Source organism: Gobius niger (assembly GCF_951799975.1).
Source record: "Gobius niger genome assembly, chromosome: 11".
In the NCBI taxonomy this organism is placed as follows: Eukaryota; Metazoa; Chordata; class Actinopteri; order Gobiiformes; family Gobiidae; genus Gobius; species Gobius niger.
The window spans coordinates 11,919,191-11,937,671 of record NC_136862.1 but is presented as its reverse complement, the minus strand read 5'-3'; the positions used below and the strand labels follow the sequence as shown (position 1 = coordinate 11,937,671).

The 18,481-nt window shown below is 44.4% G+C and overlaps 1 protein-coding gene across 6 annotated transcripts in view; it reads left to right on the top strand.

Annotated features, from left to right (window-relative positions):
• auts2a (activator of transcription and developmental regulator AUTS2 a) overlaps positions 1 to 18,481 on the top strand; it is a 217,449-nt gene that overhangs the window by 128,136 nt on the left and 70,832 nt on the right. For all 6 annotated transcript variants that reach the window (XM_079565831.1, XM_079565829.1, XM_079565827.1 and 3 more), the window contains one exon: positions 4,736 to 4,765. In XM_079565831.1, the coding sequence (XP_079421957.1) occupies positions 4,736 to 4,765 (30 nt within the window). The remainder of the gene's footprint in view (positions 1 to 4,735; positions 4,766 to 18,481) is intronic.

The following is an 18,481-nucleotide window of genomic DNA, read 5'->3' as shown; positions in this document are numbered from 1 at the left end:
ACCATTTCGCCATGTGACTGTTTGCCTCAAAAAAACCATCAGGATATGCAGCTATGAGGAAGGAGCTGGGGAGAGGGAGCCGGGAGCCTTGACAACAGCACATCAAACTGGGCCTGTCACAGCTGACCCTGACTATGGCTGCCATCCTTCATGCTGCCCTCCAGCCCCTAGGCACACTGGCTTCTGCTTTCTAACCCTTTCAGCAGCTCGGGGCAGGGCTGCCTTATTTCCAATGATAAACACCAATGGCAAACCAATCTCCATTACTAGGCAGGACCTATCATAGAAAAGTCACATGAGAACCATATATTGTTCATCAGCTGACTCATAGGCAGGTTTGGTGAATAAATTTGACTTTGCTGTTTGATCTGACATCGTTCTGTGACTCTTTTAGTAAGATGCTGTAGAGCTTTGTATGATTATCGGGGCATTCAGCTCGTTTTTTTGTGTCTGCCTTGTATTGGGTCAGGACTACACTCAGCTTGAGAGGATTGAAGACCAGAATAATTTACTTGTACTTGGAGAGCAGTATAAACAAAAGCCTTGCTGCTTGGACTGAGAACAGGGAAATGAGTTGGAGCGCTCAGTAAGAGGAGAGGCCGGGTAAGAGTAGTGGGGCAATCAGAAGTGCTCCGGATACAGGCCAACATCAACAGCTCTTAGAGCAGCCGCTAATGTTTGACATTCCTGTCCTTCTTTAACTAAACACGGGCTCTGTGCTACAGTTACAGCGCGCCTATGTAAATAGCAGCAGGCCTGGATAAAGTTCTCCTTCTTTATGTCAGCCTCCTCCCAGACTAATGGTTTCCTTATTGTGCATGGCTTTCTCCAAATGAGACTATGTCCTATACCGCCTCCTCTCAAAGCCTCAGATCTCAAAGGCAGCATTGTGTTGTGTTTTCCTGGAGAGCCCTGTGTACTGCTATCTAACATTTCTACACTGAGGGAATGATAGATGTGGCTCCAAAAGTACTTTTAAATCCCACATTTTATTCTTTTTTATTGCGTATTCTATTTAGAGCAGTCAAATACACATTCCTCCGTCTTCTCCTAGCTGCTTTATGCATGAGGCACAGCATTCTTCTCTGTGATCGCCTAACAGTGAGTGGCAGCTCAGGCTTATTTGTTTGTCTGGGATTTCGCTTTTATCTTTTCTTATCATTATTTTGTAACTTTTGGCTTTCTAGTTAAGCAGACGGAGCTGTAGCGAGTTAGCCATGTGCTCTGTAGCTCTAACAGACAGCTTGCCCTTACCTGTCAAGTCTGATCTGAGGATTTTTTACTTTGCTCATTATAAAGGTATTTCCATTTTATTAAGTTTTCCCTTTTTTTCATCCTTTGTCGCTCTGGGAAATTTGCATACCTCTCTTCCTGGATGAAAAAAAGGTAATGACAGTTATTTCTTTTCTTTTCTCTCCCCACCAGCCGTGCGAGCGCCTGGTTTAGTGGCACCTGGGAAAGCGACAGGCGTGTGGATGAGAAGTGAAAGAGAGCAGTTGATTAAATCATCATCAAGTCGCGGCACAGAAAGTCAATTCTGCTCGCCGTCTACAATGATATCCTTTTATCTTAAAGTAATGAGCTATGGCACTTTTGCATTGGGTAATACGATGAGTTCCATTAGCATGTTCCATTTGCTTCACAAGCAAGGGCAAGTCATTCCAGCCGGCTTCTATCTCGGCAATCAAAGCAATTGGCTGTACAGAAAGGGAACAGGAGGCAGAGGAGAGAGAGCGGGATGAAAGGAGGAGCTCTGCGCGTACTTTCTGCATCACAATGGAGGAGCTACATGTCTGTGTTTGTCTGTTTACCTCGTGCCGCATCTGTTTTGGATAAATACCCACCATTTGTTGCATTATTAACATTATCAGGGCATCTTCCAAAAGTCAATGTGGTGTCGACGTAATATTGCAATGATATTTATGCATTTTACATCGAGTGAAAAAAGCTGAACAATGAGCTGAATCTTTGTGATCAGTGCTTTGTTTTTGTTAGGAACACTTGTATCTCTCTCTGCAAATAACTGGGCACATTTATGCTTAAGTGCTGCTTTTTGATCTGGAGAGAAGTGGGAATCTACAAGTTACAGACATGAGTGTCTCAACCTATTTACTGCGGATAGATTACTCTATAAACCAAGAAAACTGGTTTAACATTGTATTGTTTACATACTGCCATTTAAAACTGGGTCCAATTACCCTCATACTGTATATGTATACAGTTGTTGTGTATTGTTGTGTTTAAGTCTCACACTGGAAAAGTTCAGAATATTTATTATATGCTATTTACTGGCTGTGCTTTTCTGTATCATAGACATTAAATGGAATTCACCACAGACTCTAAACTCATGTACAGTGAAAGTTCCAAAAGCGCTATGGATTTTGAGATATTTTATGTAGTTATTATTAGGGCGGCACGATATAATATTGAAGTTACTTGCGATATGCGATATGATGGTGCAATATTGCGATATTTTACCTAACCGCTTCAACACGATATGTTGAAGGTGGCACGGTGGCACAGCGGTTAGCACTGGCACCTAGACTTTTCCGTGTGGAGTTTGCTTGTTCTCTCCGTCTCTGCGTAGGTTTCCTCTGGTTTCTCCGTACCACTAAAACATGTACAATAGGTTCCCGAACTGGGGGTAGGACAAGACAAGGATTAAATTGAACTAAATTAGGAAGTGTTAAACTAAACCTGAACTTTTACGCACTTAAAGTTCTGTTCATTGTTTGTTTTTGGCTGAGTTTGCAAAAAATGTCCCGTTCAGTCAGATGAAGACTTAAAGGGACTATGCAGAGTTTAAAAATGTTATAATAAAGTACTTTCCTCCCCTACATGTTCCAGCCATGTCCTAAGCTGTAGAATGAGCCCAGACCTGTTCACCACAACTGCCTCTAAAATCCTGCACTGTCACTCAGAAAGTTGTTACTTCGGGTCCGAATTGCACGAGCTTAATATAGAAGGTGCAGTTACACGTATGACCTGAGGTGGCAGTAGTGAGTATAAAATGGCCAACTTGCTTCTAGTCCCTTTAAGTAATGTTGCGATATATCGTGGCTCCTTGCGATAAGGATATTGCATCACCTGATACTGTGATACAATATTGTTTGCGGTATATTGTGCAGCCTTAGTTTATATCACTATGAAATCTTACCCCTTTTTTTTTTTAGAAGTTGTTGGGTAATAAATGAAGAAGTGAAGAGATCTGAAACTCTCTGCAGCCAATACACATTGTGTCATTTTTCCTGTCACAAAATAATTAACCCTGGAATCCCTATGCTGTTATTGTGGTTGTTGATGATAGAACCAGCGAGAGGGGGAACGGAGGAGCAGGGAAATGTCTGAGGAGTGTTTGCCCAGCGCGTTTATTGCCTCTGCATAATTTATGAGCCGCTGGAGCTGACCATCATGGCAGCGTGCCTTCGGGTGGTCCCTGGGGCGGTGCGGGACAGGCCTGTAAATTGGATGCTTGCTCCTGCTGAGCTCGCACCCCCCGCCACCACCACCACCACCCCCCGACTCTTTTTTCTCTCCCCTCTCTACTGTCCAGCTTGAGCAACAGACCAGCCGTGAGCCCTGCCAGCTACCTTTGAGCTGCGGAGGGGCTCGGATCAGCAGAAAACAGGAGATAGAAGTAAAAAAAAGAGAAAAAAAAAAAAATCCATTGCCTTCTGTCGCTCACTCCTCGGGCTGTCAGTCATGTATTCCCCCTGCCTGAGCTGAACCCTCTGCTCAAACTGACACACGCCGGCCCACACGCACACACACATGCAGTGCCCACCCCCTCCCCTTTATCCCCCCTGTGCCTTCTTCATTACCAACTCCAGTGCTCCTCTGCGTCACAGCCATATGCACAGCTCTGAGGGCCGCCAGTCACCCAGCGTCGCACTAATTAGCTGATAAAGAATTAAGTGGACCTTGAAATTGAAATTGGAGAGAAAAAATGAAATCTAGCCCCTTTTCCCTCCTTCCATTACAAAGTTCCCCTTGCTTTTTTTTTGTTATTTCCATCCTCGGCCTCAAGCACCAATGCACACAAGGGACTTACTTATTCTCGTTGTGGATATGCGGGTTTCTAAATATGGATTCCTGGATGAGTATAGTATTCCTGGATGTTTATTAAAGATATTTTTACGAGTTGTACTCCGAAGGCTTGAGTCCTTTGGGGTGTCATCTATTAAAGGAGGCGACTTATTGGGAACGATGGGTGAACTGTTGTATTTGCAGCTTTGTTTTTGGGGAGTATCTTTCTCTAGATTATAAAGGGGATTGCTATTTGTGAATGAAGTCAGTTGCCAATATTGTGTGATGTTTTCTTCTGCCTTTTAGGGCTGTCTCGATAAAAACTATATCGACTTATCGTTCAATAAAAAACAGATAAACGATACATTTTTGGGCTCGATATTTATCGTCTGTATATTTATCAACATTTTCTTCCATTCTTTCTTTGTAAACTTAGATTTTTCACTGAAGCAAATTGAGTTTCAACATATTTAATGTTTATCACAGCTTGTGTGGTATTTTAGGATATGACGATGCACTTTTAGAACAAAGGTTTACTGTCATTTTCACGCCTGATAGTCGACAGTATCTAGTATCGCTAGAGTCAATAATATACTTTATCGCAATACTTTCCTGCCTCAATATATCAAACTTCAAATTTGTTATCGTGACAGGCCTACTGCCTGCCTGGCTACGCATTGAAATTAAACACTTTTTTTGTTTCTTGCAGGGTGATACAGAGAGCGATCAAGACGACAAGGTAAGTTTGCATTTCTTCGTATACGAAAACTCCCTGTCTCATGGGGAACGTACATTTTACAGTGTTGGCAAAAACAGATTGAGCTGCCATGTTTTTACGGCACCGCACCTCAGAAGTTGTTTGCGCACAACCCATTTTTTGCCCGTTGATACAGCTGCGGACACAAAACACACAGGCTCTCCGGCGCGCGCTATAAATCGTCTTTCTTTAAGGCGAAGATATGAATGTAATTACAAGCCGACTGATTTAAACGTCTTCTTAGTAAAAGCATTAATTAGCTGTGCACTAATTATAAAAGGGACTTAATGATGTGCCCAATCTAAATTAAACAGTTCTGGTTTTGAAGGATTTAGATTGCGTTTAAATCGCGCTGGGGCAGCCGCCAGTCGAGTCTTCCACTCTGTCTAAAAACTATCAGTATCTACGAAACGTGGGCTGTGTTAAACGGTTTTAATACTTGCAATGTTTACATATTCTGCCCTCGCCCCGCCGCTTTTTAAGAGCATCCGTTTTGTCCGCCGCCTCCTGAGCAGAGATTCAGATCCACTCTAATGATTTAGTAATGCCATTTACTTGTGGTGTTTAGACTGTGCAGCAAATTGAGTCATTACTCAGTGTTGTCGATTTAAATTGCTCCTGTCTCGGTGGCAATTCTTTCTTGTTTCCGGACGAGCGAGAGTGCGCGGTGAGAGGGGAGAGAGAGTGCGAGCGTTGTAATGCTCCCCAGCGACGGTATTAATTCGGCGCGGCTCACGTTCTGGCCCCTGATGAACATTTGCACCTATAGGACGTCCTCTCATTGATTTATTGTGAGGTAAAGTAACAGAGCAGGGAATAGGTTTTGCTCACGTGATGTCACAACATTCGACTACACATGGGTCCAATGTGACGAAACAGGAACTTTCAAAGCACTACATCTTTTGAATCATTGTTTTTCTAATGCTAATTTTTTGGGTTGTGTTTTTTTGCTGCCCTTTTACAGACAGAAAGTCAGATTTTGGCCGTAATGTCTGAATTCATAATATAGACCAGTGGTTCTCAGCCTTTTGGAACCGCGACCCCCATTATAACAGTTAAGGGGGTTCGTGACCCCCCGCTCGGGTCACACTGTGAGGAATCGGATCATTAGCCTACATAATTCTTAAAAAACAAAGAAAAAAACAAATGGCTAAAATAAAATAAATCAAATAACAAACATATAATGGCACTCTGGTAAAATAGCACACACAAGCCACAATAAAATATAATATTATATGCTGAAAAAAAGTATGTATATTTTATGTACATGATCTGGCGACACCCCAAATTTGTCTCGCGGCCCCCTTGGGGGTCCCGACCCCCAGGTTGAGAACCACTGATATAGACAACAATGTTTAGTTTTTAACAATCAACCCTACACTCTTTAAAGGGACTATACAGAGCAGAACATTCTTTTCTACTATATTAAAGTGAATTTTGTAAAATGAAAAGAGAGAGAGAGATTTTTAAAAGTAAACAATCAAGGCCCTCCTCCCTCCTGATTGGCCTGCTCTGTTTACAGGTGTTTTGATCACATTATTGCTGCATGGAGTTTGTCCCGTGCTGTTGATTACGTGCGGAACCCATCGATATATTCTCTCGCTCTCTCGGGACATGGACAGTGTTTAACTCACAGTGGGTGAAATTGTCCTGCAAAAGCTTAATAACATGTGCGAGGCTGCACACAATGTTAATGTAAGAAAAGCAACGAGGAAGACTACCGGCGAAAGCACTGGCACACCTTTGTTGATACACAAGATACATACTTCGCCTGTGATTTTTGCACCAGATGAGCTTAAAGAATATCACTTCACACAGGCGCAAATTGTTGTCTTGTAAAGCTGCAAGAGCGGCCCCAATGTGGACCCAATCCCTTATAAAAAGAAACTTTTAACATTAAAGGGACTAGATTCAAGTTGGTCATTTTTACTCACTGCTGCCACCTGAGGTCTTACACGTAACTGTGGGTTCTATATTAAGCTCGTGCATGACGGCACTTCGGACCTGAATTAACACCTTTTTGAGACAGTGCAGGATTTTAGAGGCAGTTGTGGTGAATATGTCTGGGCTCATTCTACACATTAGGACATTGCTGGAACATGTAGGGGGAGGAAAATACACAATTTTTAATCTTAGTCCCTTTAAGTAAATCTCCCATAAAATTACCTTGGCCTAAACCTGAAATTATGTCATGAACAATGTCATGAACGCAACCATCAAGAGCCCTGTATCACAGGTGGGCTCGTGTCTTCTTTGATGTTGAAACTAGTGTGAAAATCCCACTTAACACTTGTCTCCTCCTCAGTCACGTCACCTCTGTCACTATCTGTTCTTGCCAGGCCCCGCCACGCCACGCCCACTGCTTCTGTCTGTAGCCATTTGAATTCAAAGCAGAGCATGCGTGTTTTAATGGGTCAAATCCATTCAGATGAGGACAAACGTGGCTTATTTAGAGTCCTTTCAAAAGCAGGAAATGGGAAAAGTGCTCCCAGGAGAAATCGTGTTCTGCCTGGTGTAGAAGGCCCCTGCTCAGTGACAGGAGCTGCCAGCGTCTGATAAGACACAGCTATTCTCTTCCCAGGCTATATGTGTGCACAATAGTCGGTGTGAGTGAGTGTCTGTGCGCCGGTGTCGTGGGGCATCAGGGCATTAGCTTATTACACAGTGACATGTGGGGTGCGCCCTCTCCCACATGCTTCACTAATGGCACACTGAGATAGCACAGATACCAGCACACGGCGGTCTCCTGTCATACTATACTATGGTTCATTACTAGACTTCTTCATGGTGGAGCATTGGGTTTGCCTGTCTGTTTCTGTGTAGGTACATGTGAATTATCTAACCATGTACGCCTTGTATGTTCAATAATGATTTCATTGACATTAAACCTGTCCACCATTAGGTCAAGAAATCCATAGAGTGAGTCCCTGAGAGCTTGAGCGGATATTTAAAAACCTGAGATGGGAAAAAAAAGCTTTCCTGAATACAAATACATTTTAATTATTTATCATAAAAGCACTGGCGCCGTCATCCACTCTGAGTCTCCTTGACCTGTGTCTCTTGTCATATCTTGATCGTCTTTATGTCCGTCAAGAGTACTCAGGCACTCAGCGCTTTTGATTTCAACTGAAAAATTCAAGCATGAAGATCAGCTCATTCTCAATGGCTCTTTAAAGATTTACCTTTTCAGCAGTGGCCAGTTCTTTTTTTCTCAAAGCAGCCGCACCTGCGTTAAGTGTTATTTGCCTGCTCTGTCTCCTCACTCAAGCTGTCAATGACATTTAGAAAAGCTTTGTGTATTATTAATGCCGCTGTTTGTTCAGTAATTTCCTGTGCTGGGCTATTATTGGAGATGAGGGATCTAAGTGGGTCCTTTAGAGGAACCTGTTTGTCCTTGACATAAAATAAAGATGTGAATGGCTGCTAATATATTTGCTGTTTCTCTTCTTTTATTGTTTTGCTGTGTTTGCCCTCAGGCAATTACTGCAGAGGAGTGGTGTTCCTCAATCACTGGCAGCACTGTACATAAAACGGTTTATATGCCCCCCTCCGCCCCGGCCCTCCTCCTCTCAGCGCACTGGGAAGGATGAGTAATAAAAAGGAGAGAGCAACTTGTCAGCGTTAAAAGATTATGTGTTTTGGCCCTCCAAAGGAAGAGAGTAGTGTTTACAGGCTTGAGTGGGTGCTCGCCAGGCCGCGGCTGAGGCTGATTGCACTAGAGTACCCTGTCAGCCCGTGATTTGTCATGTACTTTATCATCCTTGTCACTCTGCGCAGCGTTGTCATAGGTACGGTTCCCACCGGCCCCTCCCCCTCACGCTTTGTACCAGTCAGTGGAGGAAATTTGTATTTACTTTGGGGGAGTGTAATTTGTTCCTCATGGATAATATGACCCTTAGCGGAGCCGGATCACGGGTTAGTTGAAGTGATATTTTCCGGTAATGGTAGTCGTACATCACGGCTGTCAGGCCGGGTTAGGAGGCGAGCACATTACAGCTCCATTTTAGCACTGCAGGCATCTGGGATTATTTTCCATAACCAAGTATGACATGACCGCTCTGCGGAGTGCATTAAATTTTTACAAGCTTTTTCCCTCCCCCGGCAACTTCTGTGGCTTTTTCCCTGGTCTGGGGTCTTGGAGCTGCCACAGTGATGGATACCCACAGTGTCCCAGTAGTGCTGGCCAAGGTTAGCGGGTGTCATGGACCTACACAGCTCCCCTCTATCCAATAACTGCAAATCCCTGCTCCATCAGAGGGGTCTGTGCACAAGCCTACTACTACTGTGTCACAAAATATACATGAAAATACATTTTCCAAAACTTTTTTTTTTGCTTTCAAAAACTTTGAAATGGGAATATTCAACTTTACAGCCTCTGTTGAGAACAATGGGTCCATTAATAACTCATCCATCTATATGCCTGCAAAACAGAGCACTTTGTAGCTGTTGTCTTTTTTCGACTTCCATGCTTCTCTCCTTCATGCTCAGTCCTCTCTCCTTGGCAGCAAGGTCGGCGGCGTAAATGCCACCTCTTGCCATTGACAAATGGTCAGGCCCCTGTTGGATAATCAGTGGGGTCTCTGAGGTGGACGTGCAGGCGGAGCTCATTAGGGCCGCACAGATGAGAAATTAAAGTGGAGCTTCCTGGGAGTGTGTGTGGTGTGTGGTGGGAGGAGGGGGCTGGGGAGTGTTAGATGGACCCTTTCTGATTGATGGGTTTGGGCCGGCAGGAAGCAGCCAACCTCTCACCATCAGCCGCACAGTGAAGTGAGGCCGCCCCACCCACTGCCCACAGCTCAGGAATGACACCGCGGGGTCACCCTCACTCTCATAGCTAATTAAAGAGAAGCATTCTAATTGACAGATACTTACACACCAATTTCTTACTCAAAATTGACTTTTGACAATTTTCGGTGAGCTCCATGTTAACAAAGCATACTTGAATTTATGAAGCCAAGGCTGTAATTTTGGTCAACAAAGAAAATATTTTGTTATTTTGGCTAACCAAGAAGCACCTAGAATCATCTTGTTATGTAAGAAAGAAAGAAAGAAAGAAAGAAAGAAAGAAAGAAAGAAAGAAAGAAAGAAAGAAAGAAAGAAAGAAAGAAAGAAAGAAAGAAAAAAAAGAGAAAGAAAAAGAAAGTAAATGTGTACTGCATCTTTGATCTGCTGTGTTTGACCTTTCATGTTGTATAGAGGAAATGATGAGCTGACATGAGAAGTACTTTTGCCACTTATGGGCCGAGATATATCTTTCCTTTTGTCCCCGACGCTGCTCTCCGGTAGCTTTAGAGGCGTGTGGACCCTGACATACAAGAATAACGACGGTATGACTCCTGCCTTGAGACGTGATATTATAAAAGCCCTAATGTGTTACTCTTACCCCTGTAGCGCTCAACCTCGCCATTCTTTTATAGCCAACAATAAACCTCATAATGCGCACGTTTGAATAGCACAAGGTTGCCAAGTCCTTGAAAATTGAATGTAGTGAGAAGAAACCGTCGCCGCACTGCATCATGTTTCAAAGGCAATGATTCAATTCCTTGTGCAAACTGAGAATACAGGGAATGGGAAATAATTCAATAAGCTACAAAAAAAGCATAAATATGCTGTTTGAGTGAGATGTTCACTCCGCTTGAAAGAAAAAGCCATTTCCATCTCTCCTGACCTGGAAAAGAAAGATGTTTCTGGCAAATTGTCTTCATATATCAAAGGTGCTACGAGATTGGCCACATGCCGAGACTTTGAGCTAGACTTTAAACTATAGTGTGTGTTTCATGTGAACAGGGAGATAAACAAAACACTCATTGATATAGGACAGGTGTGACTATCCATTTCACTAGATATTTAGGTTTTTAGCTCTCCTTGCTTTGATGTTTTTGTCATGTTTTGGGACATGAGGTAAGCTTTCTGTCCACGTCATAGGACAGTAAGATAGTATGAGATGAGTGAATCCCAACATGAACATTTCGAAAGATGATGAATACTTGCCACTGGCCTTATTCCATCATCTTACAGCCAGTGTACATTGGACGATTTTTAGATCGCAAGACGTGGGGTTTGTAAAATCGTGAGCTGCATTTGACTCCACTTAACCATAGTTAAAAGGGAGAATCGTTGCTACACCCAAAGTTAATCGTGACGACTTTCAGGCTTCCGACGGCGCGTGTTAAGCTAAGGCAAGTGACGCATGCTAGCAATGTTTATTTCTGTGGAAAAGATTCAAGGAAAGTGCCACCTGTTCACACCTGTTCATGCCTGGCCTGTGTTACTTGTGACTGGTGGTGCGGCCTGTGCTGATGTATTTTGTTGGTGAGACGCTGCCTGATGTCGGTCGCGGCTCGTCTTTGGTCGCACAACGGTTTTATTTAAAATCTTTGTCCCTGTCTTACTGTACTACCTACCTGCAATTTTGAGCTACGACCTATAATGAAGATTTTCCCCACGACGTGTGATCGTTTGTCGCAGACGGCCGAAATTGTGCAGTGCCACTCAGCCTGAGGCGATGGCCGTTCAGATTGAAGTCACAAATGATCAAATACGTATTAGATCATATTATGGGAGTGGTCTGGGTCACATTTGAAAATATTATATCCATGCGTTGTTTACAAAAGATCATACAGGTGGCATATGAGGTAAAATGTATTTGAGTCACTTGGCCTGCAGTGTAAACGAAGCTTAAGTATCCATCCATCTATTTTCTTCCACTTTTCCGTTGCCGGGTCGTGGGGGCAGCTGTTAGAGCTGCCCAAATCACATTGCACCAGCTCCTATGGCTCCTTCTGCAGGTGGTGGGTCCATGGAAGGACGGCCTCATGGTTCAAACCGGGCCGGTTGGTCTCTAATAAAGGTCTTCTGAACCGCTCTTTGTCTGACCCGTCACCTAGGACCTGTATGCTATGGGAGACCCTTCCAGCCCCCGACAACAGAGCTCCCAGGATCATCCAGGCGCTCAAACCCCTTCACCATGTTAAGGCGGCTGCTCCAGGAGAGGAATTATAACAATATGAAAACCTATGTATTCTTTCTTATGGACTTTCAGCGGCTTATATTTCTGATGCTACCAGCCACTCTGAAAATCCTAATTTGAATTTTAGTCCAGAACGTAGCACTTGTGTCCAAATGATTTCAGACATTTTTAATCCATTAACTTGCATCAGAGAGCAGAGCTCCCATATGGTGCCATTTGTCAGTATAATGGTGGGCAGCAGAGTAGACCCCGCTCAGTGACTGCCGTGTCAAAACCTTCTGGGTCGTGTTCGGCCTCTGAATCAAGAGTGAGTGTGCCCGGGCTCCTCAGGTGTCTGTCCTCATCTCTATTTATGAGGCAGCGTCGCCAGTTACCGCTCTTTAATAATGTATGGAGGAAGACCTTGGGTTCAAACCACTGTCTCGAGAAACAGGCATTCTCTCCAAAAAAAAAGAAAAGGGAGGGGGTTGTTGTTATTCAGAAGCTCGCTCTATTCTCCGGCCTCGCTCCCCGCTGAGAGTGAGTTTTCCAACATGCCAAGGTTAAACTCTGTCGGTGCGCGCGGCGGATGTCAGTCGAGGCCCCGTTCACCTGCGCACTCTCTCTGCCCCCTCATTGGCCTTTGGTAGAGCCAGTCATTTCTGGAGGTAACTACCGCCGCGCTATGTCAGTCTTTTCACGCTCAGCAGCAGCGCTGACGCCTACACAGAGGAGCTTTCTGCTGGAAGACAGTCTTTGGAAGTGTCCGGCTTGTGCTGTCAGAAAGCAAAAACAAATACAAAATACTCGACAGCTGCACTCAAGATCAACTGTTTACTTGGCCGGTGAGTTTTTCTTTGTTTGTTTCTCAAGCTGCAGAATATTGTACGTGTTTGTGTAAAAGCATAACTAATGACATTGACTGACTACAGCTTATAAACTTACTGACCAAAAAACAAGTTGCCACCTGGATTTAACTAGTTAGTGATCTGTGGTTGGTAAGGTCAAGGTTCAGCAACACTGTGGGCCCAGCTTTGCCGCTGGTTTTCCAACAGACCAGACTTTTTTCCGTGGCCTGGAAGGGGCGAGGGGGATGGGCATGAAGGAAAGGCTTTTGTTTGGACCACGTTTCTGCGGTGCATCCTCGCTCCTTGCACACATGCAAGATGACAGTCGTGTTTGGACCAGGCAGAAGATCGGGCCCAAAAGAGCTCAAAGAATGAGATCAGCTGACTACCTGAACGCCCTGAAGTTATTCCATCGTTGGATTTTTTCTTCCCTGATTACACGGCCATATTCCAATAAAATAATGCCAGAATTCATCAAGCTCAAATTGTGAAATAGTGGTTCAGGGAGCATGAAGCCTCATTTCCACACATGGATTGGCCACCACAGAGTCCAGATCTTAACCTCATTGAGAATCTTTGGGTTAAGGTCTTTGGGAGGAGGCTTTGCACAGTGGTCACACACTCCCATCATCATTACAAGATCTTGGGGAAGAAGGCGGTCCAACAAAATATTACAGCATGTGATCTTTTTTTCTGAGAGTGAAGTAATTAGCCCAAAGGCGTTTCATAGTTTAAACTGGTGGAGCCAAGATTTCAACCACCAACCTCCTGGATATGGGACAACTACTCTGTTTGTGTCTAGTTACTTCCCAGCACTACTGTATGGCTGTGTGGTAAGCACTGTCTTAACTTTCCACATAAACCAGATAAAGTGTCATAAATCAGGCGCGAAGATCTTCCCCCCACTCGCCACCCGCTGCGTAAGCTCATGAGACTCAGTGAGCCACAGCAGCCGGGGATCCTAAATGATGGAGATAGAGAGGCGCTCTGAGAGAACGACAATGACATCCCAGCATGCACTGCGGCAGATACAAAAAAATATATGTATGAAAAAAATCGCTAACTCCACGAGAGGTCTGGGGGGGGGGGGTGGACTGTCAGATCGTCGACCCTTCCCCCGTTACGCCGCGGCCCTCTCCAGCCCACTGCTTGTTAGAGGCAGTGTAATTAGGCAGCGGAGCTTGTTGTGAGTAGCCCAGGTCACAGAGGCATGTCCAACCCTTGTCCTGATTGCTCCTTGGGGGATTATTGACAAAACACGAGGAGCCTTGCATGTTGGGCTCTAATTATGTGTACAAGACATAGACGGCCCCGGGGAAATTAAACGAAATTCTCCAGCTTGGTGGGACCTCCGCACTCGTGGGACCCATTCTGCCTCTGATTAAGCCTGGCCATTGTGTGCCTTTATGGGGCGGCTGCGTTCACTGTGGCTGCGGCTAAATGCTTTTAACTGACTCTACCCCCACACTGCCAATACATCAATGAGCCATGGTAGGAAGTAGACTGTCACTGGTGATGTAACAGAATAGTGTAAATAACAAAATCATGAATAGCCCGTCTTGAGTAAGAAGCAGGTTCCCGTGTATAATCAGTCCCTCTGTATCCCCCTGGCCTGCATACTGGACAGGAATTGATAGTTCCCTGCATGTGCAAATGAAGTGATAAGGGGTCTCGCCCAGATTACACAGGGCCTAAGTGCTGCTGAGGAAGCTTATGGAGATGAATGCATTCATGAGGCTGCCTGACACATTCTTAAGAAGCAATGTAATAAGGGATAAATCAAACAGCGACCATTTTGCCTTTCAATGATTTCAAATTAAAGCCAAGGGAGATGGCGGACCTCCTGGGAGGCGACTCGACTCTAGTGCAGTGTACATCTGACCCCTATGTATATTTCTCTATCATTGCAGCTACCTAATGGCTAATTTAAAAGGGCTGCATAAGCAGTAAATACTCCATTCCTTTTGATTTAGCGCAGCACGGCCTTAGACGTCTTTGAATTGCCAGACCTGAGGAGCAGGCCACATCCCAGAGGTCTACCCACTGATTATTCTAACCACTATTAATAATTTACTGTATTATGTTGTAATATGGTGAGGCCTTTTCCTAACGACCATATTATCTCTGGGTCTATTAGCCAAGCTGTGCCACAGTACATTGTGACTTCTATCTACAACTTATCTGCAGGCTAATAATATTAACTAAAGTCAGGCAACTGTCTCGCAGTTACTGTCGATAGTGATAAGCTAGGCTGAGCATCTTTTCAAGTATGACTTTTGTAAGAGACATCCAATTACCCATACAGACATCTATAATACACAGTCGCCTGATATGAGGCACCTGATTATTCTCCATTGATTGCTCATAAGAGCATTTGTTTGAGCGGACACCAAATCCTTAGACAAGCATGACCTTTAGAAAACCAGAATCTTGCATGAAAATGTCAGTTGCCACGTTGATGTGAGCAGGTTCACAACAGTGCATAGCTCTCTAGTCAATTAATCCTGTGCTGCATCAGAGTGCTCCACCGGTCCCGATGCCCCGTGGCTATGCAGACACTACAGTGAGCACACACTGCTACCCAGACAGGCTCTGGCAGAATAATTGGCAAAAGATGCAGATGTGCTGTTGGCTGGCACGCTCTGAGGGAGAATAGTAGAATGTGATGTGTGTGGAATGGCAAGTGCAGGTGAGTCATCCTGACACTGCTGGCCATTATGGTGTTTCTGCTTGGCACAGCAACAGCACCAGGGAAGAGCACAGAGAATGTCAGTGCACAGTCTCTAATGTGACCATGGCATTTGCTCCCAGCTGTCAGCTTCGTCTTCAGCCATGTGATGTGTAATATAAAATTAATGATTTAAATCAGTTCAAACCTGAGCGTACCCTTCTTCAGTTGGTACAGTCCTTGTGTTCTTGTATAGGTGTATAAATAAAGAAGTCTCTGCAGTGCAGTGCCAGTGTGACTGTAGGCATACAGTTCTAAATAACAAAGCCAAAGACATGTGCCCTTGGGGTGGTGAGATAGCTCATTACCTATGAGCGACCTTCCATCTGCACTCATGGCTGCTCTGGGAGCCATTATGATTATGATGGAAATCTCACAAGCCATTACTGGGAGACAGCACAGGGCTCAGTGCAGACGCACTAATGGACTCATTTGTAATTGGGAGAGAGGGAAATGACTGTGTGAGTTAGCTGTGGCTTTGTTTGATGGAGTATGGAAGAGCACACACAGGTTTGATAAATGAAATGGGTTAGTTCTCTATGTGAAACCAAATGGCTGCTTCCTTCATCACTGTATCCCTCCCATAGAGGCATCTGTATACCAGCGGGAGGACTATGGAGGTATGTGGGCGTGCATCATTAAAGCTCAATCCCCAAACTTTAAAACAACTTCATATAGGGCTTCGAAGTCCCTGGTTTTGCTATGCTCATTATTTATAACTCAACAACGATGATAACATATAATGTCTGTCTGTGCGCTGTTTATCAACAACCAAGTGTCAGAAAACAGCTTACTTTGATAGTTGTAAATAATGACTGTTCTTTGTTTTGTGTAGTTGCTTTGTTTCCACTAAGCTTCTTTCAAACACAGGCTTGTAATAACTTCATTATGCACTAGTTTAAAAACTATTACAGTAAGTGCTATTGTTATAAATGATTATGTCAGCTGGAAAAAAAACATATACTGTGTAAATAATCTTTTTTACTAAATGCATTGTTAAAGCAGTGAAGATTTTTTGCATCATGAGGGACAGTGTGTTTTACAAAACAGGTGTAATACATTTGAAACTACATGCTCTGTCTTGTTGACTCAGGATTGATCCACATCTCCTGCTTCATTTATTATTGCCGTGTTCCTGCAGATGTTGAACGTCTGAATGAAATGTGAACAGGTACATAATGCATCACCTTCTACATGGCAGTCTCTGCTGTTAGTCCACATCCCAGCTATTAAACCAACAGGGCATTTAACTGTGTGTTTATACAAGCAGCTCCTCCAACAGCCTGCTGACAGGGGCCGAATACAGCAGCGGGATGGGGCATGCAGAGGGGCGGGGGGCTAATAAGATGGCCATGACCCCGGTGATTTATAGATTCATTTGTGTGCTTGTTTTCTGAAGCTGATGTGCATTATTCATGTGCCCAGAGGAGCAGTGAAGAGGACATTAGCTGGTTAACCTTTGCTCAGGTGAGGCCACATTGTTTTAATGGCCATCACGAGGGCAGGCCTCGGAGCTGCACTGTCAGAGCAGACAGGAGAGACAGGAGGGAGCACCCATGAGCTCTTTTACATCAACCAAACCCAGTGCAGAGAGCAGCTGGGGCCACTGCATTGTTATTCCATTACCTACCAATGGTAAACAATGCAGAGCGCTCTATGTCCACAAGAGAAGGAATAATGGGTAACCAAATGCTTGATGACTTTTCATTGCCACATAATCCATTACTCCGGCTGCATTGCACTTGTCATGCATATCATGTGACTGCAGACTGAGCATGTAATGACTTCTTCTCTTCAATACGTGTGCCCTTTAGACATAAACCTGAAACACCAGTGTGAAATGACACCTTATTCACACTCGTTGCACTGTCCATGTGATATACTATTGCATGACAATAATATTTAGAGCAACAGAGGTTTATTCATTAAATCATTTGATGAATAAACTTCTCAATGCTGATTCTTTTGCACTGACACTGCATCTTTGCCCCTATTGTGGTTGCTAAGATGCAATTGTTGCTCTCTGGGGACAGGACCATCATACATAAAGAAGCAGCATGTGAGTAACATTGACAGGCAGGTCTTATCATCTGTGGCGCTCCTCTCAGCCCTGATCATGGCTGACAGCTCAGGCTGCAGATAAAAGCTCCACATTAAAGAAAACACAAGAGCTGCTCAGTCAACGCACCAGTGTTTCTTCTCATCAAGCGCCCACCTGCCCCTCCCCAGTGGCTCCCCCTGTGCTCCTCGCTCTCCTACCCCACGCCATGGTGTCAGAGCTGTCGAAAGAGGGAAGTGACATCACAGGATTTTGCCAGCAGTCTGGAGGCTCATCATGTCAGCGGCAGCCTGTCTTGTGTCAGGCTTCCCCCAGGCAAGCTGTGATCCAGGCCCCGTCTGCACACATCAAGACTCACAGCAGAGGAGGAGAGAAGGAGGGAGCGCAAAAATTAACAGAATGTTTTTCCATCTTGTTAACTGACAGCATCGTTTGTTAGAGCGCTGTCTCAGCGAGCCCAGTGTGTGGAAGGCTTTCAGATTGGCAGAGGGAAGAATTGGCAAGTGAAAGCATGGTAAATTATTGAGTTTGGATGATGTGTCAGAGCTAACGCATTGCTTTGCGTGGGTTTCCAGAAAACATCTGAAGTGTGATAGGAGAACAACCGCGGAGGAGTGCTTGATTAAAAAGCTGTGAAGATCGCAAGCCTTCATTTTCTGGAGGCGTGCAGAATATTTGTTTGTATGTCTGTATACTGCATGTGTGCACATATACCCAGTTTAAACATCCAAGGTCATAAGAAGGTGCTAAAGCTGTCCCGAGTTTGTTCCAGATCTGTGTGCCAGGGAGAGGCACTGTGCGTGAGTCACGGAGAATGTGCTCTATCTCCTGGGTAAATCTCCATCTCCGAGCTGGCCCTCTGTCAACTCATTTGGACGCAGAGAAGGGCTGCTCGGCAAAGAATGCTTTTGATTCTCTATTCATTTATTTGAACTGATCCGCTGTGATTAAGAGCTCCGTGTCTCATTATTCTTTTTTTGGAGAGGAGCAGGGCATTGGCTTTTGCCAAAATATTTGAATGATTAGGGCCCAGGCACGGGCCATGCCAAAGCAACGGGAAGCATTCACTCTGCTTATTAGATTCACTTAAATGCTGTTGTAAATCATGGCTGCC